Here is a 21,709-nt window from a genome sequence, read left to right as displayed (position 1 = left end):
TCTAGATCTTGACAAGTTGTTTTTATCAAAAAGTAAACCACTATATTGTTCAGTTCAAGATACATGCGGGTAAACGTTGTGTTCTTTTGTAGATATGCTGTGATCTGTAAGCTGTAATGTGTAAATGCTAAACTGAGGAAAATACTGTTGAAATTTCAGGTTGTTCATAATGGTTTGTAAAAAGACAGTGCCTTAAATGTGGACATTTTCATAATGTACTTTTTTGCACTAAAACAAAGGGAAACATTTGGAGTTGTGGTTATTTACAAGTTATTAAATTGTGATTTTGCTGGTCCGGTCCACTTGAGATCAAATTGGGCTGAATGTGGCCCCTGAACTAAAATGACTTGGACATCCTGGCTCTAGAAGGAGGTACTGAATTTATTTTGATGCTGTTCAGTGATACTCCAACATCTTCTATGCAGAAAAACATGGAGAAAAACACAACTACAGATTTTATATCTAGTTTTGTTGTCAGTGAAGAAGTGTTCTAATCATGTATGTGTATAGATAAATGCAATAATAATGATAAAAAAATAAATTAAATGTTTGACAAAGGTCATTATACTAAAACATACACCATATAAACATGGCTTACTGTGTGGAAAAGCTGTTGTTTTTTAATTTTTTTTAATGCACATCAAGTTGTTTAAGGGTCAACTAGACAATAAGGATGGCGTTATAACTACAGGTCAGTAAGTTAAAAATGTAAATGTTAAATCACGTGGAGGTGTTTAGTTCAATGTGAAAAATACACAGCACGTCCTAAAAAAAGTTGCACATTCTAATATTTTGTTGGACTGCCTTTAGCTTTGAGTACAGCACACATTCACTGTGGCATCATTTCAATAAGCTTCTGCAATGTCACAACATTTATTTCTGTTCAGAGATGCATTCATTTTCACCAAAATCTTATATTGATGATGGGGAGTCAAAGATTCTCAGTGAGGCTGAGGTCTGGACTCTGTGGAGGACTATCCATGTGTGAAAATGACGTCTCGTGCTTCCTGAACCACTCATTCACAATGTGAGCCCCATGAATCCTGGTATCATCATCTTGGAACATGCCCATGACATCAGGGAAGAAAAACTCCACTGATGTAAAGACCTGGGCATTCAGGATATTCAGGTAGTCAGCTGACCTCATTCTTTGGGAACATAACGTTGCTGAACCTGACCAACCCCAGATCATAACCCTAACCCTCACAGGCTTGGAGGTGCTAGGATGATGAATGCCTCTCTTCTTACCCTGATGCCCCCATCACTTTGGAACAGGGTAAATCTGGACTCATCAGACCACATGACCTTCTTTCATTGCTCCAGAGTCCAATCTTCATGCTCCATAGCAAACCAAAGTGATTTTTTCTGATTAGCCTCACTGATTAGTGGTGTTCTCAGAACTGCACAGCTGTTAAATCTCAATCCCTTGAGTTCTCTTCCCATTGTGCGTGTGAAAATGCTCTTACTTTCACTATTAAGCATAGCTATGAGTTCTACTCTTGATTTCTTATAATCTGATTTCACCAAACCTTTAAGTGATCTCTGAATAAACAATTTTTCAGTTTTTCGTGTACATTTATCACATGATTCCTTGCAACCGTGTTGTGGTGACACACTGAAGTAACTGTCAGTTTGCAACCTTTGTAGTACCCATGAATCATAATGCTGGTCTTGTTCTGTCACAGAAAGTCAACATAATAAAAGTGTAAAAATTCCCCGCAATCAAAGGGCGAGGATTATCACCTACGTGGAAAACGTCGGAGTAAAAACACGCCTTAGAACCGGCAGAGCTCCTTTCATGTTCGACTGACAAGAGGCACTTTGACAGATAGAGCGCTCACTTTCCAGTCATAAAGATGATATGATCTCAGAAATTTATAACCTTTGATCACAGGAAGTTTTAGAGACGTGGGTCAAGGTCTGACGTGTAGCACAGCCAACGTGTTTCTGAACTAATTCTTGGAAAACAGTAGATCTATTTAAAATAAGCATGAAAGTACGATGGGTTCGTCATCTGTTTCCATGGAGACATTTTCTCAGTTAGCCATATCACTTCTCTACCTCCTGATTCTTATATATTAGCATCTATTGCAGCTGATTTCTTTACTTTACTGAAGCTGCTTTGAATTTGCAGAGCTGACTTGACACTGACAGGCTGTTGCTCCTCTGGTGGCTATAGTTAACTTGTAGTTCTTGGTTAACTGCTAAATATCAAGAATATTTAAAGAAAACGCACCATTGAAAAGGCTTCTCTTGTGGTGAGCTGGTGCCAGGCTGCAGCGGAGCCGTACCAGGCATCACAACAGTCATACTAAAGCCTCAGTGCTGGACTGAAGGCTGCATGTAGTGCGTGCTTGGGAGGAACACTGATGCCTTTGTGCAAACAGACTGAAGCGACTTGTGTGTTACGAGATGTAAGACGGACGCTACAAGTCAGAGAGTACGAGACAGTGGACGTCCACAGTGAGGACTCTTTAAACTGAGTAGCATCTTTTAAGCAAATGATTGTTGATCTATAACTGAGGAGAGTCACTGGACTGTGGGTGAACGTGTCAGTGCCTACTTGTGTTCTTGTAAAATGCATATGTAAGTGTTTTTATCGCTTCCAAGACTGTTACATTTTAACCTTTATACCTGCATTTCACATAAACTTGGAAAGATTGAAGAAGAATCAGAGGAAATAAACTCTGTGTAGTAGATCATATCACTACCCAACCACAGTTCAAGAGGTTAGAAGCAGAGTGGTCTAATCCACAAAAAAGCTGAACTGAGTGCAAAGTGGTCGAACCCACAACCCTAATATAACAGTACCATTCTTGAAAACACAAAGCTTTGAAGCCCTTTTTCTCAAAAACTACACAAAATTAGTTAAACTACTCTGTTTTCTTTTCATCGTCAGGATTAATTGGATGATTACGCAGTCCAACTAAGTAAAATAATAAGGGTCGGCTCGACCGAACTATGAAATAACATCTTAATTTAAATCTTGTAGTATCTTGTGTTGTAGGTAAGCTGTTAGATTTCTGAGTGGATTTTAATTTGTGTGCGTATGTGTGTGTGCATCTAGTTTTACTGGATATGGTTTATACTGGACAACTCAATAAAATCATCCAGATTGTGTTTGCTGAGTGAACAGAACAACGTTTTTGAAAGGATCAGTCGCTGCTGAACTTTACAAAGTTAATTTTTTTTTAACACTTAGGTCACTAAAAATGAAATCCTGATCCCTTACATGTGACCAATTGGCACTTTCTCATGACTTGTGTGGTTACTAGAAAATGCATAACATACTTTTCAACTTGAAAACATCCAATCAACATGTTTTCTTAAATTATATATAAAATGAGATGCCCATTCAGCCACCTTAAGTCATTCACTACTTCAAGCTAAAGGACAAAATGTGACAAATTTAGAAATATTCTCATTCAAAAACATTAATTTCAACAAAGGAGTTTTCTTTTTATAATCTTGTCAGACAGAAAACACCTGCATGCCAGTGGGCCTGAGGTGGGCCTCACTTTAACATTTGCCCAAAGCATCTTCAGACTCTTTGGTGGAAAAAAATGTTTTTTTTTAAAGGTAAATTTTTGCAGGACAGTTTATCTGTGTGTGTGTGTGTGTGTGTGTGTGTGTGTGTGTGTGTGTGTGTGTGTGTGTGGATTCAGGTTTGGGTAGGGTTAGGGTTATGGCAGTTTTTTTCTCAAGAAAAACTAAATAAAATTAAAATACATAAATATATATATATATATATATATATATATATATATATATATATATATAACATAGCAGTGCTTTGGAAGAGTACACATGGTATTTGGTGGGATGCATCATGGCAGCGTTAGACCTTCAGACTGTAACTGCTGATTGGTTCAAGCAGACTGTGCATTTCCTGTCAGCATTTCCTGTCATAGTGACTAAAAGATGGAAGTTTGCACCAAATGGCAACTGCAGATTTCTCCCATACTTGGACCAACTGACTTTACCAGTAAGGATAAATGAGAAAAACTATTTTTGTAGTTTCTTGAGCCAACTCTTGATGCTAAATATTCTCCAACATACTTGTAAGAAGCAGCTTCCGACGTGGCTGTGTTCTGGTATGTAGACGTTGTACAGCTGCTGCTGGAACACCGGCTCGTTGTCGTTGACGTCCTCCACCAGCACCGTGACCGTAGCTGTGGACGACAGGGCTGGTTCCCCTCCATCCACCGCCACCACCAGGAACCACACCTCCATCTGTGTCTCCCTGTCCAGAGCTGCAGCCGTGGTGACCAGGCCCGACTCTGGGTCGATGCTGATCAGGCTGTCCTGGTTGGATTTCAGGATGGAATATCTGATGTCCGAGTTGACGCCTTCGTCTGCATCTCGGGCCTGAAGCTGGATGAGGGAGCTGCCCTGAGGAGCATCCTCAGCGATGCTCACGATGTGCACGTCCTTCTCAAAGACTGGGTGGCAGTCATTTGTGTCAGACACCTTCAGGAGGAAAACCATCTCACTGCTCAGAGGAGGGCTTCCAGAGTCTGATGCTAGGACCTTCAGCTCATACAGATCCTGCTCTTCCCTGTCTAGCTCAGAGTTCACACACAAAGCATACAGAAAATCATCTGTCTGCTTCAGAGTAAACTTCCCATCTCCTCCCTCCAGTGTGACAGTGACCTTCTCCCCCTCAAGGTCAGGGTCCGACACTGAAATCCGAGCAACATAGTCTCCAATCGCTGCTGCCTCTGAAACCACGGCGTCTCCTGTCTCACTGAGAAACAATGCACTGATGCTGGGACTGTTATCATTGATGTTCAGCACCTTAACACCCACAAAGGTGCTGCTGTGCTCCGGTTGAGCTCCATTGTCTCTTGCGCTGATGATCAACTCATGAAAGGCTTGTGCCTCAAAGTCGAGCGGCTTGTTGAGGTAAACCACTCCAGTGGTTTCGTTGATGGAGAAAACTTCACTCGGGTCGCTCTGTCTCCTGTTGATCTCATAGGTGACTCTGCCGTTGTCACCCAAATCGAGGTCGGTGGCCTGAACCTGACACACAGTGGACATGATGGGAGCATCCTCTCGCACCGAGGCGTGGTGCTCAGTCTGGTTGAACACAGGAGGGTGGTCGTTCTCATCCAGGATGTGGATGTTCACCTGGAGAGTCCCAGTTCTTGCCGGGATCCCACCATCGAAGGCCTCAATGGTCAGGGAGTAGAAGTCCTGTGTTTCTCTGTCTAGTTTGCTACTCAGAACCAAATCCAGGCTGAGGTGGTTCTCTGATCCACTGCGATAATCCAAGTGGAACAACTCGGCCATGTCACTCTCTGTGATCCTGTATCCCTGAGTGCCAAACTCTCCCTCATCCTGATCTTTAGCACCTTCCAGCTGAAACCGGCTCCCTGGTGGGCTTAACTCTGAAATGTCCAACTCCGCCTGCCCTGAGGGGAACACAGGCGAATGGTCGTTCACATCTTTCACCTCTATTTTCACTTTGATCATCTCTCCAGTGAGCGTGGCTGCCACAAATTCATAATTATCTCTGCTCTCTCTGTCCAGGATCACAGCCGTGGAGATGATCCCGGTGTCCGCGTCTATTTCCAGGTCCCTGAACACGTACGAGTCTCTGCTCTCTGAGATGAAGAATCCAGTGCTTGGCCTGCTTAACCCCGCTCCCAGATCCCCGACGATGGTTTTAGCAGGCAGACCCTCTTTTACAGACAGCGTCAGGTTGAACACCTGTCCGAGCGACTGCGCGCAAAGCAGCGACAGGACGAGTGTCCGCAGGAGCGCAGCTGACGCATCCTTGCGACCCATTCCTCCTGCACACATGGCTTTGAGCTCTTTGGAAATCCAAGCTGGACTACATATTTCTCCCCGTGTCAAAGTGAAACTCCAAACTCACGTTTTAGAGCACTCTTCCAGACAAAAACGTGCCAAACGCGTCGTACATCTTTGCGCGCAGGAAAGCAGCCAGCAGTCGTTCTCCATCACAGTATTTCAGCAGCCTGTTGCGTGATTTTGGAGACTACAAATCCAAACATCTTGCTGCGTAAATCCCCTGCTCTCCTTCACACTACACGACACCTCAGAGTGGCCGCACTGTGCGCACTGAGCACACCTCCTGGCAGGCGGCGCGTCCCACGCTGATCGGCTCCATCTGTGGCCATGATTGTTTAAGATTGAATTAGGCTGAGAGATTACCTCCAGAGCTGCCAGGTGGCGCACTGAGTCTAACCTGTTCAAGATCCTAAAATGAGCTGAAAACAGGAGGAAGTTAAAATATAACTCGTGTTTAGACAGAAAATTGAGTTTGTGTAATTTGGCACTTAGTATTTTTGACAGTTGTGAAATGATTGAGAATAAATCAGACATAAAGTGGTTTAATAAAGTTTTGGTCCACGTGCGCATAGTGTTGATGTGGCTCCACCTGCTGGTAAAATTATAATTTGAACAGTACAAGACAAAGTTTATCCTGGCAGTTATGAGCACAGTCAATAATTTGCTTGTTTGCCATCTGCAAAAAAAAAAAAAAAAAAGTTTTAAAAAAAGCAGTTTTCTCACAGTAGCTTGACAATACAAACAATTTACACAGCAATACAGGATCTGTGGAAAAAACTGTTCATTCAACACTGAATTATGGTTAATTCGTTTTGGATTTCAAGACAAGAACTTTTCAAGAAAATACAAAAAGACTCTTTCATGTCAAAGTGAAAACAGTTTTCTACAAAGTAATGCCAATTAATTAAAACTATAAAGTCTGAAATAAGTGATTGCATAAGTATTCACCTCCTTCAGTGTGATCTAATTTAAACACATCAGTCAACTGGTGCTAGAATTAAAATCACAAAATTAGTGAAATTTTGGCACGTGTAAAATCTGCCTTGAGCAGGCCATCATTAAAAACTTAGTGTAAAAAAAAGAGAGAGAGGCCACCACTGTGAAGCATGGTGGTGGCAGCATCATGATGTGTTAAAGCTTCTCAGCAGCAAGCCCAAGGAGTCTGTTTTACCATTAATGTTAATTTTGCATACAGTATTGCTGTAACACATAGAATCATTGTACTTTTTTAAAATATTTGAAATCAGATAATTTGCCCAGTCAAATTTCTTTTTACAAAGTTTTCAAAATCAATCCAAATTATTCTGGAATAAATGAAAATAAAGGTTACTTGGCCCAAAAATTAGAGTAAAAAGTTTTTCCTTTACATTTTCACGGGACAAAGTATAGAGACCTAGTTATTATGGACCTTTTGTTGGTTCTGCATGACTGATGCAAGCAGACAATGTAACCAAGCAACGGATGTTACCTGAGCTGCACACCTGAGTAAACAAGCAGCACAGCAACCAACTCTCTCTTTTCTCGGTTAGTTTGCTCAGGTCACAGGAATGTTTTGTCATCCATTCATAAGTTTAAAAAAAATGCCGTCTCATATTATGCTCTCCTTATCAATGGGATGATCAGGCTCTTGTGAAAAAGATATACGAGCGCCTGAAAGATGACGGCCTGCCAGTGTGGATGGACATCGAAGGAGGGGTGACAGGGAACATCAACGACACGTGAGTACAAACTTGTCTGCTGCCATAATGAACTGACAGGATAAAAACTGAAGCTGCCGGTGTGTCATCAGGATGGCTGCAGGGGTGGAAGAGGCTGCTGTGATTTACCCGTTCATGACTCCAGCTTACCAGGCGTCCCGCAGCTGTAAGAAGGAGCTCAGCTATGCAGACACCAGGGAGGCGGTTATTGTGCCGGTCATGCTGACCAACAACTGGGAGGCCAGTGAGTGGCTGGGGCTGATCACTACAGGCCTGCTGTGGGTGGACTTCAGGTGAGGAGGCCTTTGAAAGAGGACACGTTTTTAAAACAGTCCATGTCCTTGGATGTCTAGAGGAATGTATTCCTCAGTCTCAGAATTTCATTCTCACTGACAAGGAATGTCTGAGCCACCTTAAGTGTGTTTAGTGACTGGGTTTTATGTGCACTAGCAAGAAGTTGGTAGAAGCAAAATTTAAGATCAGTACTCTGACAAGAGGGAAATAAAAATTATAATAAAAGTCTTCAAAATCTTTTTCTGTTGAGGATTTCTGGTTTCCAGTTGACTGGGTGACTGTCATCGGCCTGTATGAAAGAAAACAGTTTTGCCAGATGTTTTTGCTGTCTGATACAGAAACTCACTTTAACCCTCCTGTAGTCCTCATTTATGGACACCAAAAAATATTGTTTCCTTGTGTGAAAAGAATCCAAAAATTCAGCAAAAAAATTCCCCAAATTTCTGAAAACTTACAAAACCTCCAGGAAGAAAATTCAAATAATTCCTTAAAAGCTTCCCTTAAAAGTTTTATTTTATAAACATCCCCCAAATTTGGCAAGAAAATTCTTGTAAATACTTTCAAAAATTGAGTAAAAAATCTTGCCAAAAAACCTGAAAAATATCTAAAGTGATTTCATACATATCAGTAAAACATTTAATATTTTCTTTAAGAACATTCACAAAAAAAAATCAACCAAAATCCAGCAAAATTCGCTGGATTTTGGTTGATTTTTGGGTGAATGTTCTTAAAGAAACATTTTTAATATTTATTTTTCCCACCAAAAAATGTTCAAATATTTCCCAGAAATGTTGAAAATGTGAACACCAGAACATTCACTGTGATTTTTTTTTTTTTTTTTCACGTTTTCAAACTTTAAAACAGGTCAGTTTTCAACACGAGGGTTAAAGCTAACAGTTGAACTTACGGTGGTGTTATTCTCTCTTCTCGAAATGCAGAAGAAGATGAAGAGCAGTTTGAGACGTGTCTCCGGTCTCTGGAGGAGTAGATCATGTTTAATGTCGGTCACCTTCTAACAGATAAAGAGACTCTAACAGAGTCGGTGGATCAACCAGAGCCAGCAAAACAAGAAACCTGGCCGAGGCTTTCGTCACGCTCTGTCAAAGCTCTACATCCAGGACTCAGGTAGACGTAGATGCAAAACACCAAGAACCAAACTACCACTGACCCATTTGATTTTAGCAAGTTGTCCATTTAACCAAATTAGAAAAAGTCTTGTTCACTCGACAGTTGTGAAGATTTTGACTGTGGATCCATGAAGACATTTAATGATTATGAAATAATAAATATCAGCTGAAAAGAGAAACTACATTGGGTTTGGCTTGATGAGAAAAACCTAAACAGGTACTTTTTTTCAATAATATTAAAAAAAAGATGATCACTTTAAGACCTATATGTGTGTATATATATATATATATATATATATATACACATAATTTAACATTAACAAAACATTTTATATCATAACAGTCAAGTGTAAAGTAGCCAAGGCTGCCAGATAAATGTAGTGAAGAAACAAATACAATATCATAGATATAGTGGAGGAGAATTAGAAAGTATGGTACAGTCACCTCACATTACTGAAGAACAGAACTTGAGTAGATGTCCTGAGTTACATTCCTACACTTAACACAAAGTCATAACATGTATGTGGTTTCTATTGTCAGCCAAATAGTATGGTGGTAAAAAAATTTAAAAACATTTTTAGAGAAGCTTTTATTGGAATCTTTAAAAAAAAAAAAAAACTGCCGATTTTAAATGACATTTTTAGTAAAGCTTTAACTGGAATCTATTTAAAAAACAGGCTCAAAAATTAACCCAGATCTTCCAAACGATATGCTGTCAAATGTCTTCATGGATTTTTTGTTTTGTTGAAACTTGATTCAATAAATCTAATTCAAAGCGGGCTGCACAGTGTCCTAGTGGTTAGCACTTTTAACTTGCAGCAAGAAGATCCCCGGTTCAAATCCTGGGGTGGGCCTGGGATCTTTCTGCATGGAGTTTGCATATTCTCCCTGTGCATGCGTGGGTTTTCTCCGGGTACTCCAGCTTCCTCCCACAGTCCAAAAATATGCTGAGGTTAATTGATAAATTGTCCGTGAGAGTGATTGTTTGTCTGTATATGTAGCCCTGCGACAGACTGGTGACCTGTCCTGGGTGTCCCCTGCCTTCGCCAGTCAGCTGGGATAGGCTCCAGCACCCCCCGCAACCCTAGTGAGGATAAAGCGGTGTATAGAGAATGGATGGATGGATGTTTAACTCAAAACACTGGAGAATACTTGTCAGGTGTGTTCTTAAAATCTGTCTTCTCTCTGCACAATCCTTTAAACTCAAAGCACTCCTGATATTCGCACACTGAAACCCAGCTGTTAACAATTAGCATTAGCTTAAACTTCTGTTTAACAGCAACAGGATCGAGTTTCTTGTGTTCAAGTCTCAGGTGAGCAGACTGGTGACAGCAGAAACACAGTGGAGCTCAGTGAGACGGCTGGAGATCAGAGCTACTGGGAGGAGATTAAAGGGGACGGCTGTAAGTACTACAGGAGCATCATCACCAACAGATACCTGGGTAAGCTACTGAACGAAGGCACATATGTGAAAATGTGGTCTTTATTAAAATGGAGCAAAATAAACTTCACATTCCAGGCCAGAAACAAGTTTGTTTTCACGTCTGTACAACTGGTAATTCTGTGGAGTCCATACAAAAGAACCTTTTGGAAACCATTTCTTGACGTACTTCGTCTCTCCTGCTGCAGGGTTTGATCCCAGCAGCAACCAGGTCCACTCTGAAGGTCGTCCTTCTCCAAATGAAGAGTGGCTTCTGCTGGTGGACCAAACGGACCAGAACCACCAGAGAGCCGTCGTCATCAAGCACAAAGGCTCCGGGACGTTCCTGGCAGTCCAAAACGGCAGCTTTACTGGACTAACGTCATACAACGAGGGCTGCAAATGGTTTTTAGGGTAAAGCAGACAAACAAGATGTGGGTGCTTCTGTCAAAGTTAGTTGAGGGAAAGTTTGCTTGATAAAAAAAAAGCACTAGCAAGAAGTTGGTAGAAATAAAATTCAAGATTGGTAAGAGGAAAATAATAAAAATAAAAGTCTTCAGAATCTTTTTCTCTTGAGGATTTCTGGTTTCCAGTTGACTGGGTGACTTTCTTCGGTCTGTAAGAAAGAGAGAAGTTTTATCAGATGATGTTCTTGCTGCCTGATACAGAAACACTTGAAATGTGACAGCCTAACTTACGGCGGTGTCATCCTCTTTGTAAACTTTAATGGTCTTGTCAGCCTCTGTGGTGATCAGTCGGCTTTCTGAGTGGTCGAACATGCAGGAGAAGATTCCTGACTCGCTGTCCAGAGATCCAGGCTGAACAGCTGCATGGATTCTCTGGAAGTTGTATCCCGTCCTCCAGTCCCACATGTGGATGGTTCCGTTGTCAGCTACAGAGCGAGAAAATAACACGAATGAGGAACCAAAGTCTGAGCTCAGCGTCCTTCTAAGCTTATACGTCATCAACTGAGGTGAGCATAAAGCTGACTAAAAACAATGCACAAAACAGGCATCATTACCTCCAGACACCAGCACGCCATCAGAGTTCACAGCCAGAGTGTTGATGATGGCGTTGTGACCCGACAGATTCTGGATGAAGTTGCCATCTGGAAACATCCACTGCTTGATGTTATCAGCAGATCCTGAAGCAAATGTGTATCTGGAAAACACACAGCATAAGAACAATGTTTCATCAATTAATTCCACATTTTTATTCATTTTTTACAACAGCATTATAATCCCAAGCTCAGACGTAATCCTGTTTCTAATAAATACAATTATTATTAACCTTGATTTAAAGAGGAGAAACCCCATTGAGATTAAGAAACTTTTTTTCAAGAGAGTACACAGTTAAAACACTAGTAAAAAATAAATAAGAAAGATTCAATTTACAAGCAAATTATGAAAAACAAGTGCATGTTGTGGACTCTACTAAACTACTGACACCCAAGTAAGAACAAATGTATTTATCTGCATTATTAATTTAGCATCAAATGTTTTTGGTTATTCTATAGAATTCAAAAAAAGACAAATGTCAATCCCAGCTTTCCAGAGTCCATGATGTCTTCACAATGCTTAGATTGTCCTAGTAACTTTCTACACAATTCTAATATGCATCCCAGTTTTAAGTTTAATGTTGCTTAAATTTGGTGCATCAGCAAAACATTCAGGCAGCAAGAAAGTCAAACAATGCATTTCTTGGAAGAGAAATGCAGTTTTAGGTGTCAGTACTGTGATTTATGAAACAGTACTTACTGCCTGGGGTGCAGCACCAGAGTCCGGACAGACTTCTTGTGGTTGGTCAGAGTTGCTCTGGTTTTCCCAGCGATCAGATCCCACAGCCTGATGGTTGAATCGTGACTGCCTATGAAAAGAAATGATAGTAGAAAGATTACTAGCAGGCTACAATTTCACAGTAAATCCAGTCATATTCAGGGACTATGCCCAGTATTTTGATTTAATTAAAGTATCTTTACCGGTGATGATCTGTGGTTCTGCTGCCTGACATCTCACCGTGGCCACAGTGTTGGTGTGACCAGTTAGCGTGTGCACATTAGCTTTGGTCCTGATGTCCCACACCTGCATGACCAGGGAGGAAAACCAGTTAGTCTAATTTAAGCATTCAACATCTGGCAAACAGATGGTTCCTCATATGACACAACATTGTACCTTATTGTTTGTAGAGATTAAACTAAACCAGCTACTTGCTTGAACATTTCTTCTTTCATAGACCAGAGGATACTTATGCTATTTAAACTTGAATGCACGCTGCATACACCAACAGTTTAGTTAAGGGCAATTAGTTTGTTCATTATGTAAACTACTGCTCTGTTGTTCTATGAGAACTGTAAAGGTGTGAGGTGGCAGATACTAATATATGATGGCCCTGGAAAGCCCAATCTGTCATAACAATTGAAGACAAAGTCTAGAAGTCACGGTATGTAAAATTCAATACTTAATGCTTAGGAAAAGATTGTTTAATTGTAATGTGGTTCGTTTAGACTAGTGTGCAGTCAGAATCTTTGGCAAAGCTCTATCTAGTGTTTGAATAGTCAATAAATGTGAGAAACTGAAGTCAACTGAAAGAACATTATTTGATTTGATGAGACCAAAATGTAACTTTTTGGTAATTATACTAGACGCTATGTTTTGCGTACATCAAACACTACTACACAACATCATCGCAAACGCACCACTGTGAAGCATGATGGTGGGAGATTTTCCCTCCTCAAAGTGGCATTAACCCTTTAAGCTTCAGTCAATTCCAGCCGTTTTCAGTACAAAAAAATCGCTAATATTCTATTTTTAAATAAAAAAAATTACGGAAAATACGGGGAATATTGGACGGGCATCGCGAGGTGCATTTCCTTGAAAACGACCGATTCGGGGATTTTATACCGACTTCAAGACATGTTTTGGACAAAATAGTTTACTGGCTTGTGTCATCTGGATGTAAAAGGTTGGATTATGGCCGTTTTTTGTGGAATCTTTTTTTTTGTGTGTAATAATAAACCCGGAAATGTGAGTCGCGCTGTGTGCGTTGAAGCCGTGTACAGAGAACGGATGGATGGATATTCGTTGTTTGTCGGACAAATGTGTTTATATTACCCGCTGTGGTAATCACATCTGAAAGTGGTTTATACCGGCGGATTCATGAGAATCTGAGCTTTCCATCGGCGTATAGTGTTTGTATAATCGCATTTGCAGCCGTCGGACATTCTTGAAATTCCTATGCAAATTAGTAGGTGTACCGCCGGCGGTACACTGAAGTTTAACGGGTTAAATCTTTCTCTATACAGCAAATCAAACATTTACATGCTTCCAGACCTTCTGTAGCACATATTCATCATGTGAGAGACTCTGAAGTCAACTGAAAGGAGGTTCTATGGTTTGATGGGGCCAAAATCGAGCTTTGTGGTCATCAGACGAGACGCTATGTTTTGTGTACATGAAACACAGCAAACGTCATCACAAAACACACCAACGAATCCTGATGGCCTTTTTCAAATATCTGGACCATTCATTCAACAGCTGCGGGTCTCAAACCGGACAAAACTATAAAAATACGACAGAAATTGTTGATGTGGACAACGAAAAAAGCTGACCTATTCTGACATCTCTACAGACAGAACTGGAGCTTACCCTTGCTGTGGCATCCCTGCTGCACGTCACCAACACATCGATGGTGGGATGTAGATCCAAATCGTACACAGCACTGAGATGTCCGTGGTAGTGCCTGATTACCTAAAACACAGAATTCCAAAATACCACAACTGAAAAAATCATGTAAAACAAAAGACAAATGTTTGATTTTACAGAGGTTTCACAGAGTGACGCCCTCTCAATAAACTCCACTAACAGACTCATGCAGAAGACGTACCTTGTTGTACTCCAGATCCCAACATTTGACTTGCTTGTCTTCTCCACAGGAGAAGAGGTAAGGGCTGCGGCTGCTGACTGCCACACCACGCACCGTACTGATGTGCCCGGTCAGAGAGAGTTTCAGTTTTCCACTGGCCAGGTCCCAGATCTGTCAAGACAATCAGCCTTCAAGTCACATTAAGGTCATTACACAACATTCCCAGAAATAGCCACTCTGCAGTGTGACACCTTGAGGTGAAAGTTACAGCTGTAGATAATAAAAAATGACTTAAAATGTAAGACATGTGACTGTTAACATCAGTGCACTAAAGCTGCCATCAACCACACTTCCATGTGTGAACCAACACAGAACACACTGGAGTAAATGGATTTAAATGGATTACACAAAGGCAGGGTGAGATCAAGCAAAGTCCTAATCAGAGACTTAAGGTTGCTAACATTTAAACAAAGATCACTCCGTGTCAGGTCGGCCAACTTCAATTTTCTGATGAAGACTGTAAGATGCAGCTTAAAGCTCTGGAGATTAAAAGTAATTCTAAAAACGAGTCACCTGCACAAATATCAAACAGACATCAATATAATCAAAGAAAAATGCCTCTTTATGGCAATTATTTTATTAAATAGACAGAATAATTTATTCATGATGTTACTGAGATATAAAACTGTCATTTATTAGCTTGACTCACCTTTATAGTTCTATCAGCTGACCCTGTGACAAACCACTGATTTCCAGGCTCCACAGCGATGGACCTCACCCAACCAAGATGACCACTGATGACCTATCAGACAAAACATACCACAGTTAATAATAACACCAGGCATTTCACATATGCATCCCTCCTCTACAACACAGGAGAAGTTAAAATGATGTGTTGTTACCCGAAACAGTTTCCATGGAGGATGCCACTGGGGTTTAGGCATTGTTGGAGCTCTCCTCATTAGTGCTGAATTTCTGGTCCCACCTCCTTCCATGAGTGACTGGAATAAACACATTAATTATGAGGTCTGCTGCTCTTCCTGACAATTATCAACATGAGTTAACGTCTGTAATACGCTGCGACCTACCACTACAGACGACTGAGTGTGAACTCTCTCTGCTCCTCCTGCATGTCGATGGATGTCAGCAACACTGGCTGCAGTGCGACTGGCTTCCTGCCTAAAAACGCACAACAGAGCAGGCATGGTTAAAATGTGAATACATTGTATTATTCGCTTGGACTACCAATAACTTAATCAATTTCGACAATGTGTAGGGAACAGTTTACCGAGCTTGTGAGGGTGGTAAAGCCAACGCCATGGAGTGTACTCCTCCCTCGCTGGGATTCCTGTGCAGCTTTGTGTCTGCAGTCAGTGCCACTCCTGTTGAGTCAAAGTTACTGGTGTCAACACTGGAACATAGAGAAAGGCTACAATCATAACTTTGGCTGGATTAACAATAATTACCAGGTCCAGAGGGGTAAGCATGTGTCCCTGCGATCAGGTATTCTGGGTCTTCACCTAAAACACATTAGAAAAATGATAAACACCTCAAACAAGGCAGTCTTGGAAGCTAAGTATTGAAGCAAACTCTTAGAATCTCTCTTAAAAAAAGTCTAGCTGAACTAGGACACATTTATGGAGGCATATAAACACATTTCACATTTTTTTGCATTTCCATTAAGCAAGTTTTACTAGATTTATGTTTAAATGCAGTGTTAGTTTCCTCCTACCTGGCTGTATGTAGCCCTGGTGGCCCTGCATGCTGCCTGGAAGCTGTGAGACTCTGTCTTTTCCTTCCTTCAGGACGGGCATGTGCAAAACTGCACCGTACTCCGTTTTCAGTTTCACGCCCATCTTCACCTGGTGGCTGCAGGTACAGAAGACAATAAAGAATTTAACTTTAAAAATCCACTATGTACTAATACTACCAGGTGATATGATCTGTTCACGTTGTTTTCTACAAAACAAAACATGAAATAGGTTCTTGTTGTACATGTACAAAATGTTTTGTACAAGTAAGATGGCATCTTCTCTTGTGGAATTTGTAACTTAGTATTATAATAGCAGTATAAACCCAAATTAAGATTCCATTTTAAGCATTACTCTACTTGTCTGCTTGTGGTTCTATAAATTCAATATCTGACAAACGAATGGATTTTAGAGCAGCAATCAACAGAAGATTAACTTTCAGCTATTATTCATCATTTCAGTGGTTTCAAAAATACCAGTTACAGCTTTCCAAACATATTTTATGCTGATACTTTTTTACAAATGATAGTAAACTTAAAATCAAGAAACTTTTGAAATTTAAAGGCTGAAATGGTGCATTCTGGTGAACTCTGACACCTAGAATTCTTCAAACATGAAGGCTTAAAAAATGTCTGTATGGGACCTTCCAGGCACCCCCCAAAAACAGCACAAAGTCATGTTAATGTGATGAAACCAAATATTTATACTGGATTCAAATTTGAATGAGCCACATGAAGTCATCACTATGTGTGCTTTCCGATCGACCATGGGAGTGAGCCTCTTCTGTTGAGGAACTTGTGGGGCAATGCCACTGGGTTGTTGCAAGTACACACTACTGATCCCGTATGTTTGGTCCTGTTGTCGCATCTCTTCCCTCCGCTGGGTGAAAAAATTGCTGGGCATTTGGTGGTTAGAGCGCTTTTCGTACAATTTCCTGGCACGATTTTTCATTTTCATGTGGGCTATCAGCGCTTGGCATCCTCTGTCGCTGTATTTTGTCTCATCCTCGCACACCATGCACCTCGCTTTCCCAGCTACATCTAACTTTCGATAATGCTCTCCAATCGTTGTTTCCAACGCGTGCTTTTGGTGCGTAAGCTTCATGGGTTTCGCCAACCACTCCCAATTCCACTTGACGTGACACCCATCGTCCACTTCCCTTGCTCTATTCTCCTCTTTCCTGTCAATAATTCTAGCCATATTCCTCTTTCTCCCTGTCCTCCTTCTTCGCGCGACCACGCAAACTGCCTTCCACTCTGTAAAATGGCAGTTCTCGCATTACCGAATTTGAACACGATGTACGTGAAAGTAAACATTGCAAGCCAGCGCACTGTTGACAACTACGTGCGATCCAACCATATACCCCTTACACCCCATATTTTTTTTCTCATCGAATTTGGGCGATTCACGTTGGGTCTCAACATTGATACCTCGATACGTGAATTTTCGCGGATCCGCGACCAAATAACATGCCTGTCTACACAATTAATGAAGGCCAAGAACCGAAAAGTCGTTGTCTGCAAATGACATTTTCGCATGAACGGCTGCAGCCCTGAACAAGTGGACCAGACTGCAGGGCTTTGGTCACCGATTGCATCTTGTGGTTTGTAAGTTGTATTCAAGTTACAGTACTACATATTTTCAATATCATGCATTCATTGCCGGTATAATGCAAAACAAGTCCACAGCACCACAAACAGCATACAGAGTGATAAATTAGTTTAATTAAAACCTGAACATCAACACCTTCATGAAATTTATCATAAGGTGGAAATAGTCACAGGAAAATATACCTAATAAACTGGCAAATAAAAGCATATCATCATTGAATATTATCCTCATCCATACTGTCATAATTAAGGATATCGTTCTGCTTTAAAAAAAAAAAAAGAAGAAGAATACCCTTATCAGCTAATTGTCTTGCAAGCATAATTACACTCTCATCATTTGGTTAAAAAAATTACAAATAAATACAAATTAAGGTCTAGAGAACATTGACCAAGTTTTGTTGAAAACTTCTCTGCACATTCTGCTTTATTGCAGGATTTGAAAACTCCAATCTGCTAATAGACATATCTTTATAGCCTATTTGAGTAACTTGTTATATTCATGAAAACAAACACAGACATATTATTTACTGCTCCTCTCACCACACAATGGAACCCACAGCTAGCAAGACCTGGTCTGGATTAACACTGAACACCTGGCGCTAGTAATCCTTGCATATTCTAGTAAATACAGGAGACAAAAAGCTCTGGTTTAGATACTACTGTAAGTTACCTTTCATCATCCAGCGAGACTGACTTGGCGTGGTCGGACACAAACATATCATGAGTCCTTTTCAGAGACCTGAAGACCAAAGTGTGGACCGAGTGCTTCTGGACTTCCTGTGAAAGAGAACAGTGGAGTTTAAAAACATGGAATTTAATTCATAAAAAATATAGCTACTTACTTTATTTTGTAACATGACACATACAAACAAAATAATGCTAAACGTATATGGTTCCAGTAATTAGCCTGGCCCGGCAGCGTCAACGTTAAGCTAGCGTCTGAGCGGGAGCGAAGAAAAGAAACACAAAAGGCTTTAAACATCGTCTTACCTCCGTCATTGTTTGGGTGAGTTTTGATTTTTCTACCAAAGGTGAAGAAATGTATGTGTTTTAAGTGAATGTAGCTTCGGACTGGACACAATATCACACATGCAAACACATTCCCACCGCTACAAACCAGCGACCGGAAACCCCGGAAGTAAACAGGACCAAAAGCAGCTGGTGATTTGTTAGCGCCTCGTAGCGGCCAGGAGGTGTACAGCAAGTGTTTTATTATTTTAAATTTTTAATATATCATGAACAGAAATATGAACACAGCATGTAGTTAATTCTGTCCATGTTTTTTTTTTACTTTCTTTCTGGAGTTTCTTGCTTTCTTTTTTGTGTTAAATAGTTTTTCTGTGCATGTTTTTACTTCATTAATCATGCATTTTCATTAATAGGATGCTTTTTGACAGACAGACAGACACAGATTTAAAAAATATTCAATTTAGGTTGCTGTGTAATTGCATTAAAAAATTAAAAATAATAAAGCAACAGAATATATGCATCATTAGTGAAGTATTAAAATAATGAACTGTTATCCGTTGGTCTATGTTTTTTTTTTATTGTTTTGCTTTTTTTTGATGTTCTTTATTTTACAAGGTAAGATCAGTTGACAACAATTTATTCATTTGCCATGATGACCTGGCAAGAGGCCCCGGCATTCTATCATTCTATTCGTGTGTTGTAAATTTTTGAAGCAATTTAAATAATCGCTGGTCAAAATAGGTGTCTGTTTACTAATCACACTATCAGACTTTGATTCAGATTAACTTGGCCGTCGAGATTTTCTCCCCAGCTGAACAGCTAAAATTTTTTGTGCACATTTGACTAAATTTGACCCTTTCCTTACTACAACAACAGACTAGAGCTTCAGTGGAAATCAGCTCGGCTTCTCTTCCTTATTTGATACTGATTTCTACTGAAGCTCCAACAATCACCTGAACGACTGAAAATCTACATATACGTAACAATAGATAGAACAGAAGAGAATAGAAATTTTTAGTTAGGTAGGTAAGTATTGATCCTGAGTGAAATTGAAGCATATACTAAAGCTGAAGGACTGTGTAGATGGTGGCAGAAAAATATAAATCAAATGAGAACAGTGCAATTAGCAATGCGCAAATAACAAGAAGTATCCATTTAACCAACATTGTCACATAAAGTGCAGATGTCAATGTCAGGCAGCTGAGCCACACTGTACTGACCTATTGCTGGACAGTGTGGTTCAGCTGCTGCACTGCAGAGGACAGGAAGGACCTGCTGTCCACAAGCTGTGGCCACAAGCTGTCAAATGTCTTCTCCCTCCCGCTTGTAGAACAATATCACATACCTACAAGTACAATTGCAATATTCATGTTTGAATGAAATTCATATTATGTGCAATAATCATGAGTAGAACAAGTCCCTAACCACAAACTGTTTCCACATTGTACATTTGCTCTTGTTTCAATTGTAATTATTTTTAGTCAGTGTTTGGTTTTGCCTTATATAGTTTAATTTTTAATGCTACTATATGGAGAATGCTAACCGGATTACTGATAACTGAATTTCCCTTCAGGGATGAATAAAGTGATTCTATTCTATTCTATTCTATTCTATTCTATTCTCATTGTTTTTTGTTGTTGTTTTTTCAATAGTGACAATTAAAGACCTATTCTGTTCTGTTCTATTCTATTCTATTCTATTCTATTCTAATCTTTGTGAGGAGGAGTTGATGTATGGCCTCAGAAAAGAAACCAGTTCACATGCTGTTTTTTGTATTTTTGTTTGGCATCACTACTTTGTAATTTGCAGTGAGTACAGGCCAAGGTTTGGTTGTCCAACCTCACCAGATCATGTTTGCTCAGTGGAGAACATTGATTAATGGTTATCCAATCCAAAACTAGACTCAGTTAGTAAGATCAAAGTGTTCCCTGCAAGTTCTATTGAAATTATTATGAGACTGATCTCAAAAACATCTTGTGCTTTTGATGACTTTAAGGCGAGCTGGTGGCTGTACGTGGTGGGGCTTTTGCCCTATTAAATCAAGGCATTTGGTTTTTGGCACAACCATCAACCGTGAGCCAGGTGGAGTTTGGACTCAACGAGACTGGAGGCGAGAGCAATGTTACATGGGAACAAGCACTACTAGTACACAAAGCAGAGTAAATAAACTGTGGACGCAAATAAACATGTCAAGTGTCACCTGATAAGTCTGACACAATGAATCTCACAAGTGGTTTTAATGTCCTGAACATCCCACAGAGAATTCTTTGTACTGACAGGGTTTATGTGGACTACTGTGTAAAAAGTGAGCATGTTTAAAACAAGTCAACACTGGCAAGTGAAATAAGATAATATCTATATCTATTATATAAATATCTATCTATCGCTCTCCACACACACACAGATATATACAGTATATATATATATACAGTGCCTTGTGAAAGTATTCGGCCGCCTTGAACTTTTCAACCTGTCACCACATTTCAGGCTTCAAACATAAAGATATAAAATTTTAATTTTTTGTCAAGAATCAACAACAATTGGGACACAATTGTGAAGTGGAACGAAATTTATTGGATATTTTAAACTTTTTTAATAAATAAAAACCTGAAAAGTGGGGCGTGCAATATTATTCGGCCCCCTTGCATTAATACTTTGTAGCGCCACCTTTTGCTGCAATTACAGCTGCAAGTCACTTGGGGTATGTCTCTATCAGTTTTGCACATCGAGAGACTGAAATTCTTGCCCATTCTTCCTTGCAAAACAGCTCGAGCTCAGTGAGGTTGGATGGAGAGCGTTTGTGAACAGCAGTCTTCAGCTCTGCCCACAGATTCTCGATTGGATTCAGGTCTGGACTTTGACTTGGCCATTCTAACACCTGGATACGTTTATTTGTGAACCATTCCATTGTAGATTTGGCTTTATGTTTTGGATCATTGTCCTGTTGGAAGATAAATCTCCGTCCCAGTCTCAGGTCTTTTGCAGACTCCAACAGGTTTTCTTCCAGAATGCTCCTGTATTTGGCTCCATTCATCTTCCCATCAATTTTAACCATCTTCCCTGTCCCTGCTGAAGAAAAGCAGGCCCAAACCATGAGGCTGCCACCACCATGTTTGACAGTGGGGATGGTGTGTTCAGGGTGATGAGCTGTGTTGCTTTTACGCCA

The 21,709-nt window shown here is 40.3% G+C and overlaps 2 protein-coding genes across 2 annotated transcripts in view; both read right to left on the bottom strand.

Moving 5' to 3' along the window:
• Positions 1-6,175, bottom strand: part of dchs2 (dachsous cadherin-related 2) — a 41,633-nt gene extending 35,458 nt beyond the window's left edge. The window contains exon 1 of the mRNA XM_051945828.1: positions 4,060-6,175. Coding sequence (XP_051801788.1) covers positions 4,060-5,805 — 1,746 coding nt within the window. The 5' untranslated portion in view covers positions 5,806-6,175. The remainder of the gene's footprint in view (positions 1-4,059) is intronic.
• Positions 6,176-10,399: 4,224 nt separating this feature from the next.
• plrg1 (pleiotropic regulator 1) lies at positions 10,400-18,731 on the bottom strand. The gene is made up of 15 exons (XM_022212631.2): positions 18,565-18,731; positions 18,245-18,351; positions 15,946-16,082; positions 15,680-15,733; positions 15,502-15,595; positions 15,302-15,392; positions 15,116-15,214; positions 14,923-15,015; positions 14,235-14,384; positions 13,997-14,098; positions 12,331-12,433; positions 12,110-12,218; positions 11,374-11,513; positions 11,051-11,244; positions 10,400-10,968 (listed from the first exon to the last, which is right to left on the bottom strand). Exons 1-15 carry the CDS (start codon positions 18,571-18,573, stop codon positions 10,909-10,911), a joined length of 1,542 nt encoding a protein of 513 aa, XP_022068323.1. The 5' UTR covers positions 18,574-18,731; the 3' UTR covers positions 10,400-10,908.
• Between the last annotated feature and the right edge of the window lie 2,978 nt (positions 18,732-21,709).

Source organism: Acanthochromis polyacanthus, chromosome 3 (genome assembly GCF_021347895.1).
Source record: "Acanthochromis polyacanthus isolate Apoly-LR-REF ecotype Palm Island chromosome 3, KAUST_Apoly_ChrSc, whole genome shotgun sequence".
NCBI lineage: Eukaryota > Metazoa > Chordata > Actinopteri > Pomacentridae > Acanthochromis > Acanthochromis polyacanthus.
The sequence above is the reverse complement of the archived record's forward strand: the minus strand, read 5'-3'. Positions and strand labels throughout refer to the sequence as shown.